General features: G+C 46.9%; 1 protein-coding gene across 11 annotated transcripts in view; it reads right to left on the bottom strand.

Annotated features, from left to right (window-relative positions):
- The window catches only part of TBC1D5 (TBC1 domain family member 5), a 595,415-nt gene that overhangs the window by 37,827 nt on the left and 530,785 nt on the right, over nucleotides 1-26,803 (bottom strand). For all 11 annotated transcript variants that reach the window (XM_086386662.1, XM_086381937.1, XM_086380405.1 and 8 more), the window contains one exon: nucleotides 15,815-15,978. In XM_086386662.1, the coding sequence (XP_086242788.1) occupies nucleotides 15,815-15,978 (164 nt within the window). The remainder of the gene's footprint in view (nucleotides 1-15,814; nucleotides 15,979-26,803) is intronic.

Raw genomic sequence — 26,803 nt, 5'->3', positions numbered from 1 at the left:
AGCGTGGGCAGGCACTGGTCCCTCCCCCGGAAGCCTGCAGGAAGCTCTAGACCAGCTTCACCTACCAGGGGCCAGACTCCAGGAGGAAGGAAACCATAGCCCCACAGCACACAGACCCAGTCCACCAACCAAGGCCAGACACTCCCCCGTGACCAGCCGGCCCTGGTCCTCAGATGAACGGGGGGAGCACGGCTGGGACACAGGGCATCCCCGACAGACGGCCATGTCCGCTGGCTCAGGGAAGCTAACCGCCCTCCTACAGACATAAGGATGCCAGTGTAAATCGACACAGAATCACACAAAGGGAAACTGACACAGAATGAGGTGTGGAAGGAATGTGTTCTAGATGAAGGACAAGATACAAGTCTTAGAGCAGAGCAGCAAGAACGTAAGGGTGAAAGCACAGTTGGGAGATATGACCAGGGAAGCCGGGAGTCAGTCTAGTCCACGAACAGACAGCAGGGGTGAGGGAAGGGCGCCCCTTCCATAACCAGTTTTCCAGTTGAAACATGTTTCTTCATTCTTTTCTCTCCCTTTCCAACGGAGCCCATAACTTTTTAGAATTTAATGGAAAGCTAGTTTGTTCATGGCTCATTATCATCATGCTTTCAGATACTGCTCTTCAAGTTTCTACCAACTGACCTAAGTAACTTTGGAAAATGCTGTTTGACTAGAATTGATAAGGCTATAGTCGCAACTGTATTAAGTTGGTGACAATTCCCAGGGAAAGGAGGGCTGGGTTTGCCATCATCTTAAAAACACAGGAAGTGTGGGAACTGGGTTATATTATCCTCTGGAGATCCATGTGGTCGAGGCTTTGTAAATCCTTCAGCCACACTGTCATGTCCTGACTGAGAGTGGTCTTGGTGGTTGCTATTTTTCACGTATTTAAAAGCTTGCTTGTGATCAATTGCACTTCACAAGCAAACACCTCAGATGAAGGTCAAGTGTATATGAGCAAATTTTATTAATCTAATCAAAGTTATGACAAAGTAATCAGATGCATTTGTAATGACAGACATGCTTATGAAGAGGCTTAATAAGGCATGAACCGTGAACCCTCTGGGTAAGATTATGTTTATTATTACTTTTATGATCAAATAAGTTTTTGTTTTTCTTCCCTCATTAGTTACTGTGTCAATGCTAGCAAGTTTTCCCAATCCCATCTGTATTTTTTTATCATCACTGCCACAAAATGCAAAGATGCTGAATTTTTCAACACTGATAACCTTCTCCTGGGGACCCTTTACTAACCCATGCTGTGAGTAGCACTGTGCTGTGCTTAGTCGCTCAGTCGTGTCTGACTCTGTGCGACCCCATGGACTATAGCCTCCAGGCTCCTCTGTCCATGGGATTCTTCAGGCAAGAATACTGGAGTGGGTTGCCATGCCCTCCTCCAGGGGATCTTCTCAACCCAGGGTTTGAACCCGGGTCTCCCACTTTGCAGACGGACTCTACCGTCTTGAGCCACCAGGGAAGAATACAGGAGTGGGTAATCTATCCCTCCTCCAAGGGATCTTCTTGACCCAGGAATTGAACTAGGGTCTCCTGCACTGCAGGCAGACTCTTTACCAGCTGAGCTACCAGGGACGCCCTTTCTAACCTAAAACATGCTTTTAACTTAACTAGGAAAAAAGTCACCTCCTTTGGGTACAGGACTTGGTGAGTGGATACTCACTCTGGGCAGAGAAATGAACCGCCCCCAACTCAGGCCACTGCTGGGTGGGTGAGCCGCCCCTCGCCCGCAGCAGGGCTCTGGGAGCGGCGCCTGGGCTACATGGGTGATGCCCGTCTCTGCTCCTCCCTCCCCTGAGAGAGGCACAGGCTCCTTGGTGCCCACCCCAGTCACGAATGCCTGACACGTGGGCACCTGGGAGCAGAAGACTTGGGGGAGACAGCAGGGCTCAGGGAAGAGGCGTCCAGCCTCTAGGCACAACAGCTCTGACATGGTGGTGGTGGTGTTCAGTTGCTCAGTCCTGTCCGACTCTCTGCGACCCCATGGACTGCAGCACACCAGGCTTCCCTGCCCATCATCAACTCCTGGAATTTACTCAAACTCATGTCCACTGAGTTGGTAATGCCATCCAACCATCTCATCCTCTGTTGTCCCCTTCTCCTCCTGCCCCCAATCTTTCCCAGCATCAGGGTCTTTTCCAATGAGTCAGCTCTTGCTGACTCATGAGGAATAACCAAAAAGGTGTGACTTGCCCTCAAGGTTTCATGGCAAGGGGAAGACCACCTGACAGACCCTCGCTTTGCTCAGCAGGCCTAGAATTCCTGCGACAGGAGCACAACCATCCCTTCTGGAAGCAGAGCCCAATGGATGACAAATACAGCTTCCTGGAAAAGTTAAACCGAGGTGTCTCAAATAAAAGATGAGATGCTAGGAGCAGGAGACTTAGGTGATGTCAGGGTGGAGAGAGGCCCACCCGAGAGCCCCCTCAGTTCAGCCTCTGGCCCAGGCTGACGGCCATCAGCCCAGGACCGCGAGAAGCCCTCACTTTTTTCCACGCCATGCACATGTGGATGGTAGGGCAACGTGGCATTAAAAGATGAAATCAATGTCACGTTTCAAGAAAGGTCATCGGAAGGAAGCAAAGGTTGTCAATGACACATTTAATTTAGGATAATTCAAACCCACAGGAATTTCTGGCCAGGGATTCTAAATATCTCTAACTGCTTCACTGGAGCTCTCCCCAGACCATCGTCTTTGCCTCCAGGGCAGTGATCGGCATCCTGGTCTTGATGGAGATTATGAGGCTGAAGACAAATGAAGGAGGAAGAAGACCCAGCATGAGGAGACGAGTGTCTCATCTGCCCCCAAAGGGCGCCCTCTTTAAAGCCTTAAAAAGGGCAATAAGTCAAGGCTCAGCATTCTACTCCCTGTGGTTCTGTTTTCAGAGGCTCCTCAGAGTTTTTCGTTAAAAGTAAATTTATTGATGCACAAAGATGTGAAAAGTTGGTTATAAAACCTGTTTAACTAAAGTTAAACTTACACTGCCAGCATCTAGACTGTCGACAACAAAGTGCTCTTTAGGACACTTCCTCCGAGGCTCACGCTTCTTTGCAGTAAACTCCCGTGGACTGGGTAAGGCAAAAAGATGGGAGACAGAGGAGGGGACACTCCTCCAAAGATGCACGATCCATGTTCCCTGACCCTGAGCAGATACACTGGCGGAAGACTTGCGACACGAGCACGCTTTATACGGCACCAGATGACAAACTAAACGTGCGTCCAGTACATGAGTCCTTTTGGCTTTAAATTAGGATTCTATTCTGAGACTTAAAAGAAGCTGGAAAAACTGACGTTTAACTTCATTTCAATAAACTACCTTAAATGGGAATGTATTTTAAATAGGATTGTACTTTAATCTACTTATCATTGGTATTCAGTTCAGTTCAATCGCTCAGTCGTGTCTGACTCTTTGTGACTCCATGAATCACAGCACACCAGGCCTCCCTGTCCATCACCAACTCCCGGAGTTCACTCAAACTCACGTCCATCGAGTCAGTGATGCCTTCCAGCCATCTCATCCTCTGTCGTCCCCTTCTCCTCCTGCCCCTAATCCCTCCCAGCATCAGAGTCTTTTCCAATGAGTCAGTTCTTCACATGACGTGGCCAAAGTACTGGAGTTTCAGCTTTAGCATCATTCCTTCCAAAGAACACCCAGGACTGATCTCCTTTAGAATGGACTGGTTGGATCTCCTTGCAGTCCAAGGGACTCTCAAGAGTCTTCTCCAACACCACAGTTCAAAAGCATCAATTCTTTGCCACTCAGCTTTCTTCATAGTCCAACTCTCACATCCATACATGACCACAGGAAAAACCACAGCCTTGACTAGACGGACCTTTGTTGGCAAAGTAATGTCTCTGCTTTTTAATATGCTATCTAGGTTGGTCTTACTGATTAAATAATGAGAGATTACAATGACATATTAATTGAAAAAAAAAACCCTGATAATTAGATACACTCTAGATGCCAGTTTTCAATTCCATCCAGAAAGCCATAAAAAAATCCATGATTAGTACTGTCCACATAATACACCTTCTTGGGAAAATAGATATATTACACTCACTGACTGAAGAGCAAATCTGGTAACTAGGAAAACTCTGACTACTGGGAGGGCCACTGCTCAATCTCTGTCTTCCAATTACCAGCCCAACTCAGGCTGCCTAAAAACCCACAATTAAAACACCACTGAATGTGGTCCACTGGATAAGGCAGTGGCAAACCACTTCAGTATCCTTGCCTTGAGAACCCCATGAGCAGTATGAAAAGGCAAAATGATAGGATACTGAAAGAGGAACTCCCCAGGTCAGTAGGTGCCCAATATGCTACTGGAGATCAGTGGAGAAATAACTCCAGAAAGAATGAAGGGATGGAGCCAAAGCAAAACCAATACCCAGCTGTGGATGTGACTGGTGACAGAAGCCAGGTCCGATGCTATAAAGAGCAATATTGCATAGGAACTTGGAATGTCAGGTCCATGAATCAAGGCAAATTGAAGTGGTCAAACAAGAGATGGCAAGAGTGAACACTGACATTCTCGGAATCAGCAAACTGAAATGGACTGGAATGGGTGAATTTAACTCAGATGACCATTATATCTACTATTGCGGACAGGAATCCCTCAGAAGAAATGGAGTAGCCATCATGGTCAACAAAAGAGTCCAAAATGCAGTACTTGGATGCAATCTCAAAAACGACAGAATCATCTCTGTTCGTTTCCAAGGCAAACCATTCAATATCACAGTAATCCAAGTCTATGCCCCAACCAGTAACACCGAAGAAGCTGAAGTTGAACGGTTCTATGAAGACCTACAAGACCTTTTAGAACTAACACCCTAAAAAGATGTCCTTTTCATTACAGGGGACTGGAATGCAAAAGTAGGAAGTCAAGAAACACCTGGAGTAACAGGCAAATTTGGCCTTGGAATATGGAATGAAGCAGGGAGAACACTGATAGACTTTTGCCAAGAAAATGCACTGGTCATAGCAAACACCCTCTTCCAACAACACAAGAGAAGACTCTATACATGGACATCACCAGATGGTCAACACCGAAATCAGACTGATTATATTTTTTGCAGCCAAAGATGGAGAAGCTCTATACAGTCAGCAAAAACAAGACCAGGAGCTGACTGTGGCTCAGACCATGAACTCCTTATTGCCAAATTCAGACTGAAATTGAAGAAAGTAGGGAAAACCACTAGACCATTCAGGTATGACCTAAATCAGATCCCTTATGATTATACAGTGGAAGTGAGAAATAGATTTAAGGGCCTAGATCTGATAGATAGAGTGCCTGATGAGCTATGGAATGAGGTTCGTGACATTGTACAGGAGACAGGGATCAAGACCATTCCTATGGAAAAGAAATGCAAAAAAAGCAAAATGGTCGTCTGGGGATGCCTTACAAATAGCTGTGAAAAGAAGAGAAGCGAAAAGCAAAGGAGAAAAGGAAAGATATAAACATCTGAATGCAGAGTTCCAAAGAATAGCAAGAAGAGATAAGAAAGCCTTCTTCAGCGATCAATGCAAAGAAATAGAGGAAAACAACAGAATGGGAAAGACTAGGGATCTCTTCAAGAACATCAGAGATACCAAAGGAACATTTCATGCAAAGATGGGCTCGATAAAGGACAGAAATGGTATGGACCTAACAGAAGCAGAAGGTATTAAGAAGAGGTGGCAAGAATACACAGAAGAACTGTACAAAAAAGATCTTCACGACCCAGATAATCATGATGGTGTGATCACTCACCTAGAGCCAGACATCCTGGAATGTGAAGTCAAGTGGGCCTTAGAAAGCATCACTACGAACAAAGCTAGTGGAGGTGATGGAATTCCAGTTGAGCTATTCCAAATCCTGAAAGATGATGCCGTGAAAGTGCTGCACTCAATATGCCAGCAAATTGGGAAAACTCAGCAGTGGCCACAGGACTAGAAAAGGTCAGTTTTCATTCCAATCCCAAAGAAAAGCAACGCCAAAGAATGCTCAAACTACCACACAATTGCACTCATCTCACACGCTAGTAAAGTAATGCTCAAAATTCTCTAAGCCAGGCTTCAGCAATATATGAACCGTGAACTTCCTGATATTTAAGCTAGTTTTAGAAAAGGCAGAGGAACCAGAGATCAAATTGCCAACATCTGCTGGATCATGGAAAAAGCAAGAGAGTTCCAGAAAAGCATCTATTTCTGCTTTATTAACTATGCCAAAGCCTCTGACTGTGTGGATCACAATAAACTGTGGAAAATTCTGAAAGAGATGGGAATACCAGACCACCTGATCTGCCTCTCGAGAAATCTGTATGCAGGTCAGGAAGCAACAGTTAGAACTGGACATGGAACAACAGACTTGTTCCAAATAGGAAAAGGAGTTCGTCAAGGCTGTATATTGTCACCCTGTTTATTTAACTTATATGCAGAGTACATCATGAGAAACGCTGGACTGGAACAAACACAAGCTGGTATCAAGATTGCCGGGAGAAATATCAATAACCTCAGATATGCAGATGACACCACCCTTATGGCAGAAAGTGAAGAGGAACTCAAAAGCCTCTTGATGAAAGTGAAAGTGGAGAGTGAAAAAGTTGGCTTAAAACTCAACATTCAGAAAACGAAGATCATGGCATGTGGTCCCACCACTTCATGGGAAAGAGATGGGGAAACAGTGGAAACAGTGTCAGACTTTACTTTTCTGGGCTCCAAAATCACTACAGATGGTGACTGCAGCCATGAAATTAAAAGACGCTTACTCCTTGGAAGGAAAGTTATGACCTACCTAGATGGCATATTCAAAAGCAGAGACATTACTTTGCCAACAAAGGTTCGTCTAGTCAAGGCTCTGGTTTTTCCTGTGGTCATGTATGGATGTGACAGTTGGACTGTGAAGAAGGCTGAGTGCCGAAGAACTGATGCTTTTGAACTGTGGTGTTGGAGAAGACTCTTGAGAGTCTCTTGGACTGCAAGGAGATCCAACCAGTCCATTCTGAAGGAGATCAGCCCCGGGATTTCTTTGGAAGGAATGATGCTAAAGCTGAAACTCCAGTACTTTGGCCACCTCATGTGAAGAGTTGACTCATTGGAAAAGACTCTGATGCTGGGAGGGATTGGGGGCAGGAGGAGAAGGGGACGAGGATGAGATGGCTAGATGGCATCACTGACTCGATGGACGTGAGTCTGAGTGAACTTCGGGAGTTGGTGATGGACAGGGAGGCCTGGCGTGCTGCGATTCATGGGGTCGCAAGGAGTCGGACATGACCGAGCGACTGATCTGATCTGATCTGACAACTGGCAGTGCTTTAGGGAAGGAGTCGATAAACCATTTTGGCAATTAATACTTCAGGGGTAATGCATTCATCAACAGTGTCTTGGCACCGGTCTCCACCACCTTTCCACACTGCCAGGGGCTTCTCTAATCTTTTCCCTGTGCTGACTGGCTTAAGGAATGGGTTAAGAAGCTGCAGTACATATATACACAATGGAGTATTACTGAGCCATTAGAAAGCAGGAAATAGTGCCATTTGCAGCAACATGGACGGACCTAGCGAGTGTCATACTGAGTGAAGTGAGTCAGAGCGAGAAGGAGAAGCGTCATAGGACATCCCTTATATGTGGAATCTAAAAGGAAACGATACAAATGAACTGACTTAGAAAACAGACTGGGACTCACAGACTTAGAGAGTGAACTTACGGTTGGGGGGACGGGATAGCTAGGGAATGTGGGAAGGGCATGTGCACACTGCTGCATTCCACATGGATGACCACAGGGTCCTACTGTACAGCACACGGAACTCTGCTCAACGGTACGCGGCAGCCTGGATAGGAGGGGCGTTTGGGGAAGAAGGGGCACATGTATGTGTATGGCTGAACCCCTTCACTGTTCATCTGAAATGATCACAGAACTGTTAATCAGCTATACCCCAATACAAAACAAAGTTTTAAAAAAACAAAAACCATAGTGGGCCTGGGATTGAACTCTGGCAGCCACTGAGGTGGGAGGGAGAGCCTGCTGCGGAACTTGCAAACAGACTTCTCTGAATGAGGCTTAGGGATGGCAGGGCAGCTGGCAGGTTCGGTGGCAGCCTTCCTGAGCACAGTGACGGGGCAGACAGGGGACCAGCCGATCCACTGAGGGGCAGTGCGGGGAGCTTCTGGGACCAGGACCGAGCCCTCCAACACCAGGCCTCCCTCTCTGGAGACTCTTGCTATCTGAGACAACGAGCAACAGATTTCTGCATCTGAGACAGCACTTCCTCTCCTTTTTACCAAAAGCAACTTGGCACAGACCCAACCATCTTACACTGTCAGAGGGGGTGAGGAGGAGAGAGCAGCTCTGCACACAGCCGCCTGCCTGTCCATCGTGCCCCCACCCCCTTCTCTCCTCGGAAGTCATGGGGTCTGCAGGTAGGGGAAGAAGGAATGTGCGGCTGTGGTTCAAGTCTAATCTCTCACGTGAAGCTGGTCCAGACCAACAAAGCCCACGGTGGTCTCTCTTCTGAGCCCATCTTCCATGCTGTCTTCACTGTTCACGGTACTGACGCACCTAGGGCCTCTGTCACTGATGAGTCTTATTTTTATTTACTTTATGGTTTCTAACGTGTTCTCCCCTCCCCACTCTCACTGTAAGCATCCTCAGTGAGACTGCTCTCTTGTCTCTGTCATCTGGGTATGCCTTAAATTTCACTTTCTAGAACATGACCGGGGTAGATCAGTGATGTTCAGGGTACCTGTACTTCCAGAAGTATGAGCCTGCTTTCAAATCTGTTTTCATTCATCTGACGCTTTTTGTTATTTTGCGGTTATAAAGAAGAGATCAGTGAATATTATAAAAATAAATTCGATAAGTATGACAAAAGCATGTCTTCCAACTGCCGCAGGCGATGACGGATGCGTGCGGGCCACAAAGGCACAGCGTGGCCCCGGGGTGCAGTCAGCCCGCAGGCCGCAGACAGCTCATCACACTCCCGTTTTTATGCAGGACTTTCGGCACAGCGTGGCCCCAGGGGTGCGCTCAGCCCGCAGGCCGCGGACAGCTCGTCACACACCCCGGGGTGCGGTCAGCCCACGGGCAGCGGACAGCTCGTCACACTCCCCGGGGTGCGGTCAGCCCGCGGGCCGCGGACGGCTCTCACACTCCCGTTTTTATGCAGGACTTTTGGCTCAGATAATTTTGATTTCCTGTGGTTTAGAGAGGACTCTGAACCATTTATCGGCTTAGATCTTTGGAGACTGGTATGTAATTATCACAAAGCACAGCACAATGTCTTGCAGTTCATCAGGAATTTAGAAAAGATCATTTAATTGGCTAATGTGCTTAAATATTAGAACTTATTCACCTTCACAAATCCATTTTAGAGTCTTTCTTATATTCTCTATTCTTTAACCTCAGCAAAGATATTCTTGGAAAACGACTTGGCAACAATCATAGAACATGACTAATGGTGCTAAAACAAGTAAAAATTTATTTAGCAGTCGGATGAATGACCAACTAAAATAGATTTCTAGAAAACTAAGTATTGAATGTCATTTATATTACCACACAAAATAAAGCATGAAAACTTTAGTATCAAAACTGCCAATTTCCTCAAGACTAAAAAATCAGAGCTTTTTTAGTCTTGAGGAAAAATTATATCACTTGGATAGAATTGTGACCTAAAGACTTCCAGGAAGCAAAGCAGAGGGAAAATCATTTCCCTGAATAAACACCAACCTTCAGAATATACTACTACTGATAAAGAAGTAAGGTCAATTCTTAAACTTCTTACTGGTTTGTTGTGCACATTTCAGAAAAGTACTATAATAATGTCTTTTATAAATAAATGGCAAAAAGCTTAATTTGTTACCTCTCTATAGACTTAGCTGAGTTTTGTGTTCTTTTATTATGCAACCAGACCAGAGGTATTAACAGGAGTACATTTAAAGAAGGTAGCCTATGGATTACAAAAAGTCTTTCTATAATACATAAAAAGGCAGCAATGAGAGGAAATAAGTTCTATGACCTAATACATGATTCTTGTTCAAAATACCTCGTACTTATATTGATGATGAAGAAAAATCGATTCCCAATGACTAGATCACAGACATCGTAAGTGGATTTCACCACTCTAGGCTGACAGCTACCACTAGGTTACCTTTGTTATAATGTCCGTTTTCAACTGCTACTTCAGCCTTTTGTTAGCTGACATCAGTAATTTATCAACCCTGGGATGCTTTAAGAGATCAACTGAGTCTTGAAATCTGAAAGGCATCATGCAGTTTATGGCTTCAGGGACCCAAAGCAACAGATGTCTTTGCTTCAATTTCTGGCCACTTGCTGTGAGAGAAACTGGTGGTGGATGATGATGTTACTGAAAAATTATTCTGAACTTTTCTGAGGACATGGAACATCCCTGCATCACACCACATGGGGCTGGAAATGAAAGCAAAGGATGGGAGGCGTCTCATCACAGCTCCAGTGTCACTGGGACCACTCTGGCGGCAGCACTTGGCTCCCCTGGGAGAGCGAGTCTCAGCTCTGGACCTGAACGTGTCCAGCTGTGCTTGGGCCAGAAGTGACTCAGCTCACTGTGCCAGGAGGCAAGATGAGGAAGGGCTCGCAGCCACAGGCCTGCCGCTGCCGTCCCCAGCTCCCAGGACAGAGTGGGCCGAGGGGCAGACAGATCACACCATGCAGTCCTGGCCGGTGCCTACAGTGGGCACAGCTGGATTAGAGAGCTCGGACTACAGTCATTATTTCCTAAAATTATAACCTTTTACTTGGAAAACGATGGGCTTTCTCTTGAAAATTTGTCCACCCCCAACAAGTTAAGAAAGACATTAAATTTTGAATAATAAAGGCGGCATTCTGTTTCTGGGTTCACAGCAGATCTCTGCAGACAGCTAGACTTACTCAGTCTCTATTTTTGCTCAACTTCTCAGTTTTAAGTTACAGCCGCATCATAAAGGAAAAGTCATTAATTGGTGTTGCAGCCTAACCCACATGCAACCAGAACAGGACGGAATGCAGATCCAACACGTCTCCATATGCCTCCTCACTTCTGAGTCCTCACCCCCGCTCTTTGGAGACATGCTCTTTGTGCAGGCAGACAGCTCCTCTTCTAATCTAGTATGCCAAAACATTCTATTTTTGTTGTAATTTTTATCATTTTTAATCTAAGCTACATATGTAACACTTTGAAGACTCAAATGGCTCTACAAGGCTTGTTATGAAAAATAGTTCACACAGCCCCACCCTCCACTTCCTGCTCTCCGCAAGCAACCACTTTCAATTCTTTTCACTGTTTTTTTCCCTCACTTTTATAGCTCTAGCTTATGTTGCCATGTCCTGATTTTTCTAGACAGGACTGACTGCTCACTGATTTCCAAGATGGAAGATGAAGACGCAGCTCTGACCACCACCACCCCCTCCTCCCCAGGCAAAGGTCCCACCCACCTTCTCCTGGGGCTTGATCATGATAACCATCAACACCTACATGACAGGGTGCATATAAGCTCCTGGCCTGGCTGAGTGACAGGGTTCATCAATACCCTTCTGTCTTTTCCTGTACACTCTTGGTTTTTCTTTGGAGTTACCATTGTCCTGGATTTCAATGGTTTCATTTTTATAACAGAGATGGCGATGGCACCCCACTCCAGTACTCTTGCCTGGAAAATCCCACGGATGGCAGAGCCTGGTGGGCTGCAGTCCATGAGGTCGAGAAGAGTCGGACATGACTGAGTGACTTCACTTTCACTTTTCACTTTCATGCATTGGGAAGGAAATGGCAACCCACTCCATGTTCTTGCCTGGAGAATCCCAAATTCAAACTTAAAACTCACCTTTAGCTGTGCAAATTTCTAAATTTGTTCAAGCATACTAGTCATTCCTCCAACTTCATCTTATTTAGAGAAAACTTTCTGGAACCTTCTGACTTGCTCCAATCCGGGCTGGCAGTGCTCTTCGGATCTGCTGCCCAGCGTGCTCCACGTGCTCTGAGGATTCCCTACATTGCCCTTCTGAAGAGTTCTGTCAGACGTTCTGCCCCCGCTCTCGAGTGTTCTCTGTCCTTGGCGCCTGTCAGACACTCTACCCCTGGTTCTCGAGTGTTCTCTGTCCTCGGTGACTGTCAGATGCACTGCCCCTGGTTCTCGAGTGTCCCCTGTCCTTGGTGTCTGTCAGACGCTCTGCCCTGCTCTCGAGTGTTCTCTGTCCTTGGTGACTGTCAGACGCTCTATCCCTGGTTCTTGAGTATTCTCTGTCCTTGGTGACTGTCAGATGCTCTGTCCCTGGTTCTCGAGTGTCCCCTGTCCTTGGTGTCTGTTAGACGCTCTGCCCTGCTCTCGAGTGTCCTCTGTCCTCGGTGACTGTCAGACGCTCTACCCCTGGTTCTCGAGTGTCCTCTGTCCTCGGTGACTGTCAGACGCTCTGCCCTGCTCTCGAGTGTTCTCTGTCCTCGGTGACTGTCAGACGCTCTACCCCTGGTTCTCGAGTGTCCCCTGTCCTTGGTGTCTGTCAGACGCTCTGCCCTGCTCTCGAGTGTTCTCTGTCCTCGGTGTCTGTCAGACGCTCTGCCCCCTGCTCTCGAGTGTCTCTCTCCTTGGTGCCTGTCAGATGCTCTACCCCTGGTTCTCGAGTGTTCTCTGTCATCGGGGACTGTCAGACGCTCTGCCCTGCTCTCGAGTGTTCTCTGTCCTCGGTGACTGTCAGACACTCTACCCCTGGTTCTCGAGTGTCCCCTGGCCTTGGTGTCTGTCAGACGCTCTGCCCCCTGCTCTCGAGCGTCTCTCTCCTTGGTGCCTGTCAGACGCTCTGCCCCTGGTTCTCGAGTGTTCTCTGTCCTCGGTGTCTGTCCTCTTTTTGTGGGGCATATCTTCCAGGGGATTCTGAGAATGGGTGCACAGGAATACACTTGTTTGATTTTGCTTGTCTGAAAGTCGCTGTATTCTACCCTCACACTTAATCAGCTTGTTGGGGGACTGATTCTAGGTTGGAAGCAACCTCGTCTCAGAACTCTGAAGGAATTCCTCCACTGCCTTACTTCTGGTGTTGCACGACAAAATCTGTAGCAATTTTGATTCCCCATCCTTTGTTGGAAATCTTTCTTCTTCCCCGATTCTGTGTGTCTGTGGGATATCTCTTTGTCCCCAGAGTTCCGGCGGCTCTATAGCAGGCTACGGTGACCTCCTCCAGGATGACTCACACCATGAGCTGCGCCTCCCAGGATGGCGGCTGCGGAGCCCCTGTGCCTGTGGCAAGGCTGCCGCTGGTCACGCCTCCGCAGGGACCGCCCCCCTCACTTGCAGGCGGGCCTGCCTCAGGCTCCTGAGGCTCCCACAGCTCCTTTCCCGGGTCTGGGCATGCAGAAGGTTCTGTTTGTGCCCTCCAAGCATCTCTGGCAGGTATGAGGTTTTCTTTCATTTATAAGGTAATGCTCAAAATTCTTCAAGCTAGGCTTCACAGTACATGAACCAAGAGTTTCCAGATGTACAGGCTAGATTTAGAAAGGCAAAGGAACTAGAGATCAAATTGCTAACATCTGCTGGAACACAGAAAAAGTAAGGGAATTCCAGAAAAACATCTACTTCTGCCTTCACTGACTATGCTAATTAAAGTCTTTGACTGTATGGATCAAAACAAACTGTGGAAAATTCTTAAAGAGACGGGAATACCAGACCAACTTACCTGTCTCCTGAGAAACCTGTATGCAGGTCAAAAAGCACGAGTTAGAACCAGACATGGAAAAACAGGCTGGTTCAGAAGCAGGAAAGGAGTACATCAAGGCTGATATTGTCACCCTGCTCATTTAACTTATATGTAGAGTACATCATGAGAAATGCCAGGCTGGATGAAGCACAAGCTGGAATCGAGATTGCCAGGAGAAATATCAATAACCTCAGATATGCAGATGATACCACCCTTATGACAGAAAGTGAAGAGGAACTAAAAAGCCTCTTGATGAAGGTGAATCAGGAGAGTGAAAGAGCTGGCTTAAAACTCAACATTCTAAAAATGAAGATCATGGCATCTGGTCCCATCACATCATGGAAAATAGATGGTGAAACAGTGACAGACTTTACTTTTTGGGCTCCAAAATCACTGCAGATGGTGACTGCAGCCATGAAATTAAAAGACACTTGCTCCTTGGAAGAAAAGTTATGACCAACCTAGACAGCATATTAAAAACCAGAGACATTACTTTGCCGACAAAGGTCCCCATAGCCAAAGCTATGGTTTTTCCAGTATTCGTGTATGGGTATGAGAGCAGGACCATAAGGGCAGCTGAATGCAGAAGAACTGATTCTTTTGAACTGTGGAGTTGTAGAAGACTCCTGAGAGTCCCTTGGAGAGTAAGGAGAACCAACCAGTCAATCCTAAAGGAGATCAACCCTGAATATTCACTGGAAAGGCTGATGCTAAAGCTGAAGCTCCAATACTCTGGCCATCTGATGAAAAGAGCCAACTCAGCGGAAAAGACCCTGATGCTGGCAAAGATTGAAGACAGGAGAATAAGGGGACAACAGAGAATGAGATGGCTGCATGGCATCACTGACTCGATGGACATGAGTCTGAGTGAACTCTGGGAGTTGGTGATGGACAGGGAGGCCTGGCGTGCTGCGGTTCATGGGGTCAGACACAACTGAGTGATTGAACCATAACATGTCTTCAGCTCCGCCTTCACCCTGCTCCTAAGTTCCCACTGTTCCTGAGCTTCTAGAGGGTTTTACCATCTCACTCAAGATGCTTCTTGGTTTTTCCCTACTGTTGCCTTAGCATTCAGCTTTCTTAGGCTGCTGCATTAGCTTCCACTTAACATCTGCTTTCCAAGTAACAAAATCTTGTTGCTGTTGCTTTCTCTACTGTTTCTTATTCCTGGAGGGTTTATCTCTAATGACTTTAACTGTCTTGGAGTGGAGTTTAGGAGGGAGCAGAGCTAACTGCTTGCATTAAAGCTGCCACCGTCAAATGAAAGTTCTGTGCTGCTCTTGTGCACATCAGAGGAGCCCCCCCCCCCCCCCCCCGTGAGTGTGCACTGACGTCTCCCCTTCAGAGCGCAAAGGATGCTGTTCAAACTGCAGACGAGGCAGCCGAGGCCCCAGGAAGCTGCACGTCCCACAGTCACATGGAGAGACACCACGCTGTTACCGTGTCCATGAGCCATGAGTAATCACCCCTCAGACGTTTACAGCCCCCCATCTCAGCAGCCTTACTGTGCCGTCTCAGCACCCTTTCAGCCACATCCAGACCCCTTTCTGTAAGGCCTCACATTTACATCCTCTTCCAGTGGGCAGTGGAATTCTTCATATTAGAATATCATGTTGAATTAGCTATAAAATGTGATAAATATTTTAGTTCTCGTGAAGGTGACTTAAATTTTTGTAGAAACCAGATTTTTTTTAGGTAGTTGATATGTACTAGCTATATGATTTTGAGTAATGCATACAAATGGCATTGGTGGCTATCAACACAACATAAACAGCTTGGTCTGTTTAAAGTATCTTATTCTATGGTTTGTTATAATGATAACCGTTACATTTTAGAAGACAACACAGGCTTTGGCAAAAAAGGAGAAAAGAATGAAAATTTAGGATTCATCTTACTTTAAATTGCTTCTATATCACCTTGTCCCCAACCCAGTATAATACAGACGACAGCCTTAAAATATTACTAAATTATAATAATCAAAATATTTTTGATGAAATATTTCATTTTAGTCCATAATGGTTTTAAGAACTTTATAAAACTAGGCATTAAAAGAGGCTTTCACAAATGAGGCATTTTAGAGGAAAATGAAGAATAAAAAGAAAACTGTCCTTAAAATACTCACAGATTCTCTCCTGCCCATAGTTTTGCTGTGTGAGCGCGATCGGGAGATGTTGCTGAAAAAGGAATCCTTCTTAGCAGCAGATGAAGGTGGGGAGCCAGTGAACTCTCTCCCTCCAGGCAAACTCTCAATGCTCGGAGAGGAACTGATGTTTTTAGAACTTTGTCCTAGAAGAAAAATTCAGTAGCAATAATGAAACACCAGACGCTTTCACTGCTACTGAATTTACTGCTTGTAATAAATGATCAATATTATGATGCTTCTTTATGCACACCATCAACATAATGACTCCATGGAGTATTAAGATGCATGCATTTTTATGTATCAGAATAGCTGTCCATTTTTTAAAACAATGAAGGACTGCTAGAGTTTTCTATAAATTATTTATACTACAATGGTCTGAGTGTGTACATATATTAAAAAAATGAAAAAAAAATCCAATTTCAGAAATCATGGATTAAATGACTGGATTCTTCCTTACTAATGTTATCACCCTTAATAATAGAAAGTGAAAGTGAAAGTCACTCAGTTGTGTCCGACTCTTTTCGACCCCATGGACTATACAGGCCATGGAATTCTCCAGGTCAGAATACTGGAGTGGGTAGCCTTTCCCTTCTCCAGGGCATCTTCCCAACCCAGGGACTGAACCCAGGTCTCCCGCACTGCAGGTGGATTCTTTACCAGCTGAGCCACTAGGGAAGTCCAAGAATACTGGAGTGGGTAGCCTATCCTTTCTCCAGTGGATCTTGAGTTTCCTGCTTTGCAGGGGGATTCTTTACCAACTCAGCTATCAGGGAAGCCCTTCTATTATTAAGCCCTTCTTAATAATAAGAAACAATGATGTGGTGATTATATTATTAATAAATTGAAAAAAAAAATCCTCCACTGGTTTTTCTAAAAGCCTCTTTCATTTTCATTGATTGCAAAACAGGGACACTGCTACCCCCAAGCCAAGGGAGCAGCATCTGGAGAGGGACAGGATGTGGGCTCACACAGCCGTCCATGTCCAGACTGGTCCCCGCGTTGCAGTGCGGCATCTGTGACTCCCGAAGGGCCTTCCCCACAGGCTCCGGGGCGGAGAGGCTCCCAGACAGGAGCACGGGCCCAGAAAGTCCTGCTGGGCTGGAGGACAAGTGCAACCAGAGCCACGCAGGGCTTGTGGGCCCCACGGGGACACTTCCGGAAGGCTGTGACGGGGACTTACGGGCCTGGCACAGCGCCGGGCGTGCACTCACTCCTTCATTCGTTCATTCACCCACAGTAACCAAGGGCCTAATGATGAGCACCAGGCACTCAGGGGCACAAAAACACAGTAGGAACTAAACCGGCAGAAATCCCACTCCCCAAGGTGCTCAGTTTTTACTGAGGGGAGACAGACATATACATTCAAAACATATGTATGATTTTACATGGCATCACATGGCAGAAAACATGGTGGGCACAAATAAAGCAGAAAAGGGGACTGAGAGTGTCTGACTAAGGTGTGGAGTTTGCAGCAGGATGGTCAGGAAAAGCATCACCGAGATCTGAAGTGCAGGACTTTTGGGCAAAAACTCAGAGAAGGGAAAATACCAGCTTTGCAGATAATACGAGGGCCAGCAGGTACCAAGGCCCCAAGCAGGCCCCAGTGGTTTGGAGGATCAGCAGAGTAGCCAGTGTGGCTAAAGCTAAGCCTGGGGAGCGGGCTGAGGTCTGGGAGGCAGCAGGGCATCCGGCAGTGGGGATCTGTAGAGTTTTGATGACTTTTACTCTGAGAAGGGAAGCCAGTGGAAGCAGCTAGAGGACTTGGGCAGGGGCATGACATGACTTGACTTAATTTTCAAAAGATACCTCTGACAGGTGTGTTGGGAACAGTTTAGGAATGGGAAAGAGCCAAAAAAAACAAAAAAGAAGGCGGGGCCGGGGGGGACAATTTTGCCACTGAAAAAATCCAAGTCAGCCAACTGATCGTAGCTTGGTGGTGAGAAGTGGTCAGATTCTACACAAAGCTGACTAGATTTATTGACAGATCCATCAAGGGTATGAGAGGAAGGGAGGGATCAAGTGTAACCGCAAGTGCTCTAATGTTAGACGGTGACGAGAGCTGAGTGCCTCCCATCCCAATGTCCAGATTTGTTTTCTTGTCAGTTTTTTTTTTTTTTTTAAGTGACTTCCCTAAACTAATTCTGTAAAGTCTATATTCCTTGCTTTGTGTGCTCCTGAAGTCTTTGCTCGGTTAGCTAAGTGGTCAGGTAAGGGGCAGGAATTCCCTTTCCTTAAACTCCTTGAACCAGCATCTGAGCCCTGCCGGGAGCTCTGGGCCTGCATTCAGGCAGTTTGCGGTCCACACCCAGTCTTCTTTCTTGTCTATGCAGAGACTCAAGTTCATCTGACAGACTGAGTTTCTTAGGTCATCCCTGGGCTTGTGCACAGTCCTGCATGTGTGTGGCCTTCTAAGTTCCTAGGAACATCCTGGCGCTTTCCACACCCTCAGTGGACACCCCATTCTTTAGATTTCCCTTCTGGGTCTCTTGCTAGCCTCTGGTTTGCCTGTTAAGCTTCTGGTCACTCTCGGGTTTGCACCGTTTCTGCCTTGGGCAGCTGTGATGTTCAGTAAGGACCACTGACTATTTCTGATGGATGTTCTGTGGATAGGGTTTCTCTCCAAGTGAGTTCTGATCAAAGTCAAATAAAGACAAGCCCTAAGAACAAGATTTTTTTGCGGGAGCTGCTGGAACTAGTGACCATTTACTGCGGATGGGACTTTTGGGGTATTCTAGATTCCTTCTTTTTCCCCAGTGGTTGCAAGGCTGCTGGTCAAGAAAGGCTATGGCAGATCTGCGTGGCAACAGGGAAAGTTAAAAGGGTACAAAGCATGCTATTATTACTGAGGTTGAGCCATTTTTTCTTGAGTAGATGCCCCTCACGCTGACTCAGTCCTTTAACTGCTAGAGTTCCGAACAAGCCGACTTTGGCGTTTCTGCTGTTACTGCTGTTTTATTTGTGGAGAAACAGACTTTTCAGAGGTCCTTCTTCTATTACTCCAAAAGACCACCCCTCTGTAACTTACTTTTTGGCCTTACTTGGTCATAAAAATTTACCTTTGATTTGTATAAAAATCAGCCTTACCCTTTTTAAGGAATGTGAAGAGAAAAAATTCGTAGTGTTCCTAAATACTTAGCGATTTTCTAATTTTCCACCTTTGCAAACAAAATGACAACACTCTAGAGAGGTGCATCTTTAGATAGAGTTAATTATTTCTATAAGATAAATTTATATATGTAGAACTGCTATGTCTAATGGCATGTACATTCCAATTTAGATAAACAGTTCCAAATTGCTTTCTCCTAGGGTTTTAACATGGGCTTCCTGGAAAGCTCAAATGACAGAGATAAAGAATCTGCCCACAATGCAGACCTGCGTTCAATCCCTGGGTCCTGAAGATCCCCTGGAGAAGGGCATGGCAACCCACTCCAGAGGAGCCTGGTGAGCTACAGTCCTTGGACTCACAAAGAGTCCACGACTGAGCGACCAATACACACACATGCAGGATTTTAACATAAATATATGTGTATATGTCTATACCTAAGTGTAAAAGTAGGAGAAGGCGATGGTACCCCACTCCAGTACTCTTGCCTGAAGACTCCCGTGGACGGAGGAGCCTGGTGGGCTGCAGTCCATGGGGTCGCAAAGAGTCGGACACGACTGGCGACTTCACTTTCACTTTTCACTTTCATGCATTGGAGAAGGAAATGGCAACCCACTCCAGTGTTCTTGCCTGGAGAATCCCAGGGACGGGGGAGCCTGGTGGGCTGCTGTCTATGGGTTTGCACAGAGTCGGACACGACTGAAGCAACTTAGCAGCAGTAGCAGCAGCAGGCGTAAAAGTAACATGATGCATTAAATTTTTATTTGTTTGGTTAATCTGATGGAAGGAGGGCTTCACTATGTTAGTTAAGGTTTCTTGATAACTAGTGAGGGTGAATATCTTAAAAAAAAAAACACTCTCAACATATTAATCTAGGCCATCTTCTGAAGGTCCTATGTGAATTGTCTCTGTTAGTTTTATTTTAAAAAAAGGTCTTAATGGAGTTCTTCTTAAATTCTGGAACATAGCCCCTTTGTATATATGTGTGTGTGTCTACGTTTTCTTTTTGGATTCTGTTTTCAGGGTCCTGCAAGGAAGGCATTTCTTACCCAAGATGGTAAAGTGGGAAACAATTTAAGCAGATGCTATAAACCTAGGCTTTTCTTCTTCCTTTTATGAGTATTTTCTCTTTGTTCCTTGGAACTGCACTCCTTGAGAAGCTTTTATTGCCTTGGGGTGGTGGAAGATACAGCTAAAACAGAAGGAATGTTTGCTCAGCTTTGAGTTTTAAATTACTTCTAAAAGTCCACAGACAAAAAGGAATCTAAGAAATCAAAGCATTTTGATTCACAAGAACATGTCTTTTTCACAAAATGAAATGACAAACTTTCCACCTTTTCCTAAGTTTATACAACCAAATTTATCCATCCTTCAAAATTTGGGTCATTCACCTATAACATCTGCTGGTGCCGGTGACTTTTTGAAGTTATTACTGTAACGGCTCTTTTAGACGTTTTTCTACATTAATTCCTCCATTAAAGTTTCCTACTTCTTCCTGGGTCAAATTTAAGAATTCATACCTTCCCCCACAAAGCCATGGCAGGTGGAATAAAGCCTATGCCCTTAATGTCTGGGGTCTGTAAGTGTGCTAGTTTACAGGGCAGAAGAAGCGCTGTAGGCGTGACTTAAGAGTCTGAGCTGGGAAGAGTGACCTGGGTGGCCATGTGGGTTAGTGTGGACAGGGGTCCTTACAGTGAAACAAAAGCAGAGATGTGACTACGGAAAATGAGGTGGCTGAGGACAGAGAGAACTGACCTGCTGGTGCTGGCTGTGAAGATGGAGAAAGGGAAACGAGGCAGTGTGGATCCTTGAGGGCTGGGAATGGCGTCCACTGACAGCCAGTGGGGAAATGGGGACCCCGGCTCTACAGTCACTAGGAACTGAATACTGCCGACAGCACAAACGATTCTCCCCCAAAGGCCCCCTGATGCCTCGGCTTTATCTTGGCGAGACTGAAGTCAGACCTCTCATCTCCAGAGTTGTTAAATAAGTGGGAAATTCTTATTACTCCTTCTTCTTTTAAAAAATTATACTCTATTTTGGAGAAGGCAATGGCAAGCCACTCCAGTACTCTTGCCTAGAAAATCCCATGGATGGAGGAGCCTGGTGAGCTACAGTCCATGGGGTCGCCAAGAGTCGGTCGCGACTAAGCGACTTCACTTTCACTTTTCACTTCCACGCAATGGAGAAGGAAATGGCAACCCACTCCAGTGTTCTTGCCTGGAGAATCCCAGGGACGGCAGAGCCTGGTGGGCTGCTGTCTATGGGGTCGCACAGAGTCGGACACAACTGAAGTGACTTTGCAGCAGCAGCAGCATACTCTATTTATGATCTCTAGATGGCAGAGGAACCATCTTTAGATGTCGAGGAACCAGAGACCAAATTGCCAACATCCGTTGGCTCATAGAAAAAGCAGGAGAATTTCAGGAAAACATCTGTTTCTGCTTCACTGACTAGGCTAAAGCTTTTGAGTGTGTGTATCACAACAAACTGTGGAAAATTCTGAGAGATGGGAATACCAGACCATCTTACCTGCCTCCTGTGAAACCTGTATTCAGGTCAAGAAACAACACTTAGAACCGGACATGGAACAACAGACTGGTTCCAGATAGGAAAAGGAGTACGTCAAGGCTGTATATTGTCACCCTGCTTATTTAACTTATATGCAGAGTGCATCATGAGAAACGCTGGTCTGGAGGAGGCACAAGCTGGAATCAAGATTGCCGGGAGAAATATCAATAACCTCAGATATGCAGATGACACCACCCTTATGGCAGAAAGTGAAGAACTAAAGAGCCTCTTGATGAAAGTTAAAGAGGAGAGTGAGAAAGTTGGCTTAAAGCTCAACATTCAGAAAACAAAGATCATAGCACCTGGTCCCATCACTTCATGGCAAATAGATGGGGAAACAATGGAAACAGTGGCTGACTTTATTTTCTTGGACTCCAACATCACTGCAGATGGTGACTGCAGCCACAAAATTAAAAGATTCTTGCTCCTTCGAAGAAAAGTTATGACCCACGTACATAACATATTAAAAAGCAGAGACATTACTTTGCCAACAAAGATCCGTCTAGTCAAAGCTATGGCTTTTCCAATAGTCATGTACAGATGTGAGAGTTGGACCATAAAGAAGGCTGAACACCAAAGAACTGATGCTTTTGAACTGTGGTGTTGGAGAAGACTCTTGAGAATCCCTTGGACTGCAAGGAGCTCCAACCAGTCCATCCTAAAGGAAATCAGTTCTGAATAGTCACTGGAAGGACTGATGCTGAAGCTGAAGCTGAAGCTGCAATACTCTGGCCACCTGATTTGAAGAGCTGACTCATTAGAAAAGACCCTGATGCTGGGAAAGATTGAAGGCAGGAGGAGAAGGGGACGACAGAGGATGAAATAGTTGGATGGCATCACTGGACATGAGTTTGGGTGGACTCTGGGAGATGGTGAAGGACAGGGAAGCCTGGGTGCTGCAGTCCATGGGGTTGCAAAGAGTCGGACACGACTGAGCGACTGAATAGTAACAATGATCTCTAGCATCTCATCATTTAGCATGATAGTTCAGATTCCAAGTTATGTTAAAATACCAGGTAGATTCATTTACATTTATTATACTCCTGCAAAAACTTAGAATTTTGTGGACTACAACAACTCCCTCCTCCCAATTTATCTTCCAAAAAAAAAAAAAATAGTTGTAAGCAATTATATATATCAAATCTTATAAAATTTTAGTTTTTTTGATTAGTCTGAAAATAAGGTAGGGGTATCTCTATCTGTCAGGCATTTATAATATAAAGTAAAGTTCCATCAAATCTGCTTGGAAAATTTTCCATTTAAAAGAAATTACAAACATTATTGGGTTTCCCAGGTGGCGCAGTGTTAAAGAACCAGTCTGCCAATGCAGGATAGATGGTACGGAAGCACGTTCAAACCCCTGGTTGGGAAGATCCCCTGGAGGAGGAAATGGTAACCCATTACAGTATTCTTGCCTGGAAAATTCCATGGACAGAGAAGCCTGGCAGCTACAGTCCATGGGGTGGCAAAAAGTCAAGACATGATGCCTGCGTGTGCACACACACACAAACATTATCAAGGGGAAAAAAGTCTTAAGTGATCCCTATTATAGAAATCAACTGTTTCCATGTTGAAATTATAATAAAATCAAGAAAACTCGGATTTTAGATTTTATCTGTCCTATAGCCATGTACCATCCCTAAACCTTTACTATATGCATACTTCCCTAGTCTGGCTACCCAAAGAAGAAATCAGAAAATTAAAATACACCTCAGCAGAGTGATGTTTACAAAATGTTAGTCCATGCACATGTATGGACCTTTACACTCTATATCATTTGATCCTAGTGACATTATGAGAAAACTGAGGCTTACAGAGTTTAATCGATTCTATGCCCAGGAAATAGTGCTTACATATACAGCTAGCAGTATCATACAGTTTGTCCAAACTTAGAGACTAAACCAACACGTTATTGCATTTCTGTATCAGAGAGGGTGACTCTAAGGAGCCACTTGATTTGGGGAGTGGCTGAGGCCTGTCTACTCTTGTTAGGATATATACACATTTTGAAATGCTTTTTCCTGGAAACACAAATGGATAGTCAGGTCTCTTGTATTCAATTAGAGTGCTCCTGCTTACATTACAGACCAGATTTCAGGAAGGGCAGGGGCTGCGCCCGTCACAGCTTCTCCTGTTGGGTGGTACATGGCAGGGTGACAGTCAACCTCTGCTGATGTTCCACGTGGAAGACCATCAGGGCAATGACTGCACTGCCGCTGCTCGGCAGAAACAGCCCAAGCCACATGTGTCGTTTGAATTTTCTAGTATCCACAGTTAAACACTAAAGACAAGTAAAACTAATTTAAGTAATTTTTTTACTTCACCAAACATCCAAACTATGATCATTCCAACATGTCATCAAAATAAAACAACTGAGATATTTCACACTCGTTTTTTCAAACTAAGTCTTGAAAACCCAGTGCACACCCGTTGCAGTGCTCCAAGGCCCCATGTAGTGAACAGATACCACACTGGACAGCCCAGGTGTAATCCACTTAGCAGTCTAAATTTCCAAATTTTTTCACATGTAGACTGTTACATAGAATAACCATCGTAACAAAATAAGATAATGACATACCTAGGCGAAATCTTTTGATTACCTGCTTTAATAAATCAGCTTATCAGTCATTTACTGTGTGGGAATATGTATCCAGTTATCCAATCCAGAGAGGATTTGGAAGTTCTGTTCTCCGTAAGTTTCTTCTGTAGCTTTTATTCTGCCTGGCCAACTATCGTTTCAGAGATAACGTTAAGTCAGCTCTTTTCAGAATTTATCTCAGAATGAACAAATTCCAAACTGGTGGTAGTATTAATAAAGTACTATGTGGCATGTATCGCATATAAAAACTGTACTAAAATACATTTCTCCTCTGTTACAGAAACTGGATAACGTTTCTGTACCCTGTGAGAACGGAAACATTTAGACCTCAAGAAGCTGGAGTCACCAGCACGTGAGACGGAAGGAAGGGCCTTCAGCCCCTCCGCCCTTTCCAGGCCTAGCACACAGGCTCAGGACAACGTCGGGGCACGGATGAGACGTTTCTCCAGCCAGGCCTCGCCGGACAGATCCCGGCTGAGGAGTCCGCGTCAACAGGCCTGCAGCCCGTAAGCTGCACGGCGTTCTAACTGACAGGACCAACGCTCGTCTGTGTGGGCGCCGGGGCCTGAGGCGCGCTCCACGTGCGCGGGCGCCGGGGCCTGAGGCTCCCTCACCACGTGCGCGGGCTCCAGGGCCCGAGGCTCGCTGTCCGTTCCTTGGGCGCCGGGGCCTGACGCTCACGCCTGGAGGCACACTGTTCACCACGCAGAGCTGGGCAGGACTCCAGCGGGACTGAGGCACGTTTTCTCTCAGATGCCGACGGCCCCTGTGGCTTCCTCTCTGCAGACAGCCCCAGCTGAAAAGAACTGCTCTGCCAACGGCATGCCCCTTCCCCGGGAACAGCTGCACCCGGGGCTGGTTTGGGCTGACAGAGGCCCGGGCTGGTCCCCTCTCACGACGGCCTCTGAGCGCTGTCCTGGCCTCAGGGGTCCCAGCAGCAACGGCAGGGAGTTCACCCCCTCCCGCAGCTCAAGGCTGCTGCTTTGACTCCTCGTGGATTCAGTGCGCTCCTTAGGGCACACCCCCAAAAGCATCCTACAAAGCTCTGAAGTCCTGACCCAGAACGGCTTTTCATAATTATACGGTAAGTCACTCTTGAATATACTAAATAGTCTCAAGCCACAGCAGGCATGCGCAGTCTTTCCTTCAAACATCGGGGAACAAGCCCTGTGCGGGCTGACGGTAGGAAATGTGTCTAGAAAGTCTGCCGGCCCCGAGGACGGACCCACAGGAGCTCCTGAAACACCAGCTCAGGAGACATGAGGCCTCGCACACACACCGACTAACCTACAACCCCCGCCAACGAAAGCACTGAGGAGGGACCACCTGATCCTGTCTCAGGCCATCAGACTGGGAGCTACATCTTTAGAGTTGGGGGTGGTGATTCAGGGAAGGTCAGTTTTCTGCAGGAAACACAGTATTTTGGAGGCAGACTACTGGGCACACCTCGATGAGACAAAGCCTGATGGACCCCTCGGGGCTCCCTGCCACCCGCGTGCTGGGGAGGAGGGGCGCAGGCCCAGGGGACGGGAGCACACACATTCCTTTCAGAAGCTGCTGGCACCCTCAGTGTGGGCTCTGTCCTCCCGGTCATCCGGCTCTGGGGCAAGGAGGGACGGAGGGAAGGTGGGGTGAGGACAGGGCAGCTGGGCCCAGCAGAGCGTGTCCTCAGGCAGGGGCCTGGCCGCTCCGGTCAGCAGCCCTGTGGGACTGCAGGGACATGGGCTCAGGATGACCGGAGCTAGGCTGGACGAGGCGCCTCCTGCGCTGGGCCCGTGAGAGATCTCAGGGCTTCAGCTAAAGCTGGGGCGGTCGTGGGCGACACACGAGTGGCTTGCCAAGTAGAATCCCTCAGATCCACACCTGCTGAGCCGGACACAGCTGGGGTCCAGTCTGACTTGGCTGCTGTCTAGCCATGGGGCCCCTCAAGTCCCTGACCCTCCATAGGCCACAGTCTCCTCCTTGGGGAAGTGAGCCCTTCACATGTGCTGGGTGCCCACGGCGGACACGTGGGAAGGGCTCAGCGTGGTCTGAGCGTCTGCGACGGACTCAGCACACGCAGACCATCCGCAGCACACCGGGCACCCCCGACCCAGCACAGGTGGGCATGGGCTGCCCCCCAGCCTCAGACCCACTCTCCTGAACGGGCCCATGGCCACCATGGCCACCTGCTCGGGGGGCGCCCACAGACCTGGGCTAACGGGCTCTGAGCACAGGCCGCTCTGAAACATTCAATAAATGTTCTGGGTCCCACGGGCTATGTGTCATGGAGCTTATCTGTCAAGAGCCGAGCTCACTGAAGGGGCTGCTCCAGCATTAGTGCGGACCCCGACTACAGGGTGGCTGGGGAGAGGGGAGGAGGGAGGGAGGGACGCACGTGAAGCTCCTACGAGGCCCCATGCGCGATATTCTCGTGAGCTTTCTCTCACTAAACTCAACAGGAAACAAGAACATGAGCGGTATTCCTAAATGGCCGGGCAGAACCCCATGAACCTGAGACCAGCTGGGGATTTGGACACAGGACACCCAAGGCAACACATTCAGGAGGCTGGGAATTCTAGGGGTCGCGGGTGGGAAGCCCGGCTCAGAGGATAGGGAAGGGCCAGGCCTCCAGGAAGCCCAGCGCTATGGTCACAGAAAGGGGGTCGCCTGGACGTCCCACGGTGACCCTGGAGCACACAGGACGCAACTGGTC

The sequence above is a fragment of the Bos grunniens genome, chromosome 1, assembly GCF_055505025.1.
Source record: "Bos grunniens cultivar Pamir isolate PY7600 chromosome 1, Bosgru_T2T1.0, whole genome shotgun sequence".
Taxonomy (NCBI): Eukaryota; Metazoa; Chordata; class Mammalia; order Artiodactyla; family Bovidae; genus Bos; species Bos grunniens.
This window is presented reverse-complemented; position numbering and strand designations above follow the sequence as displayed.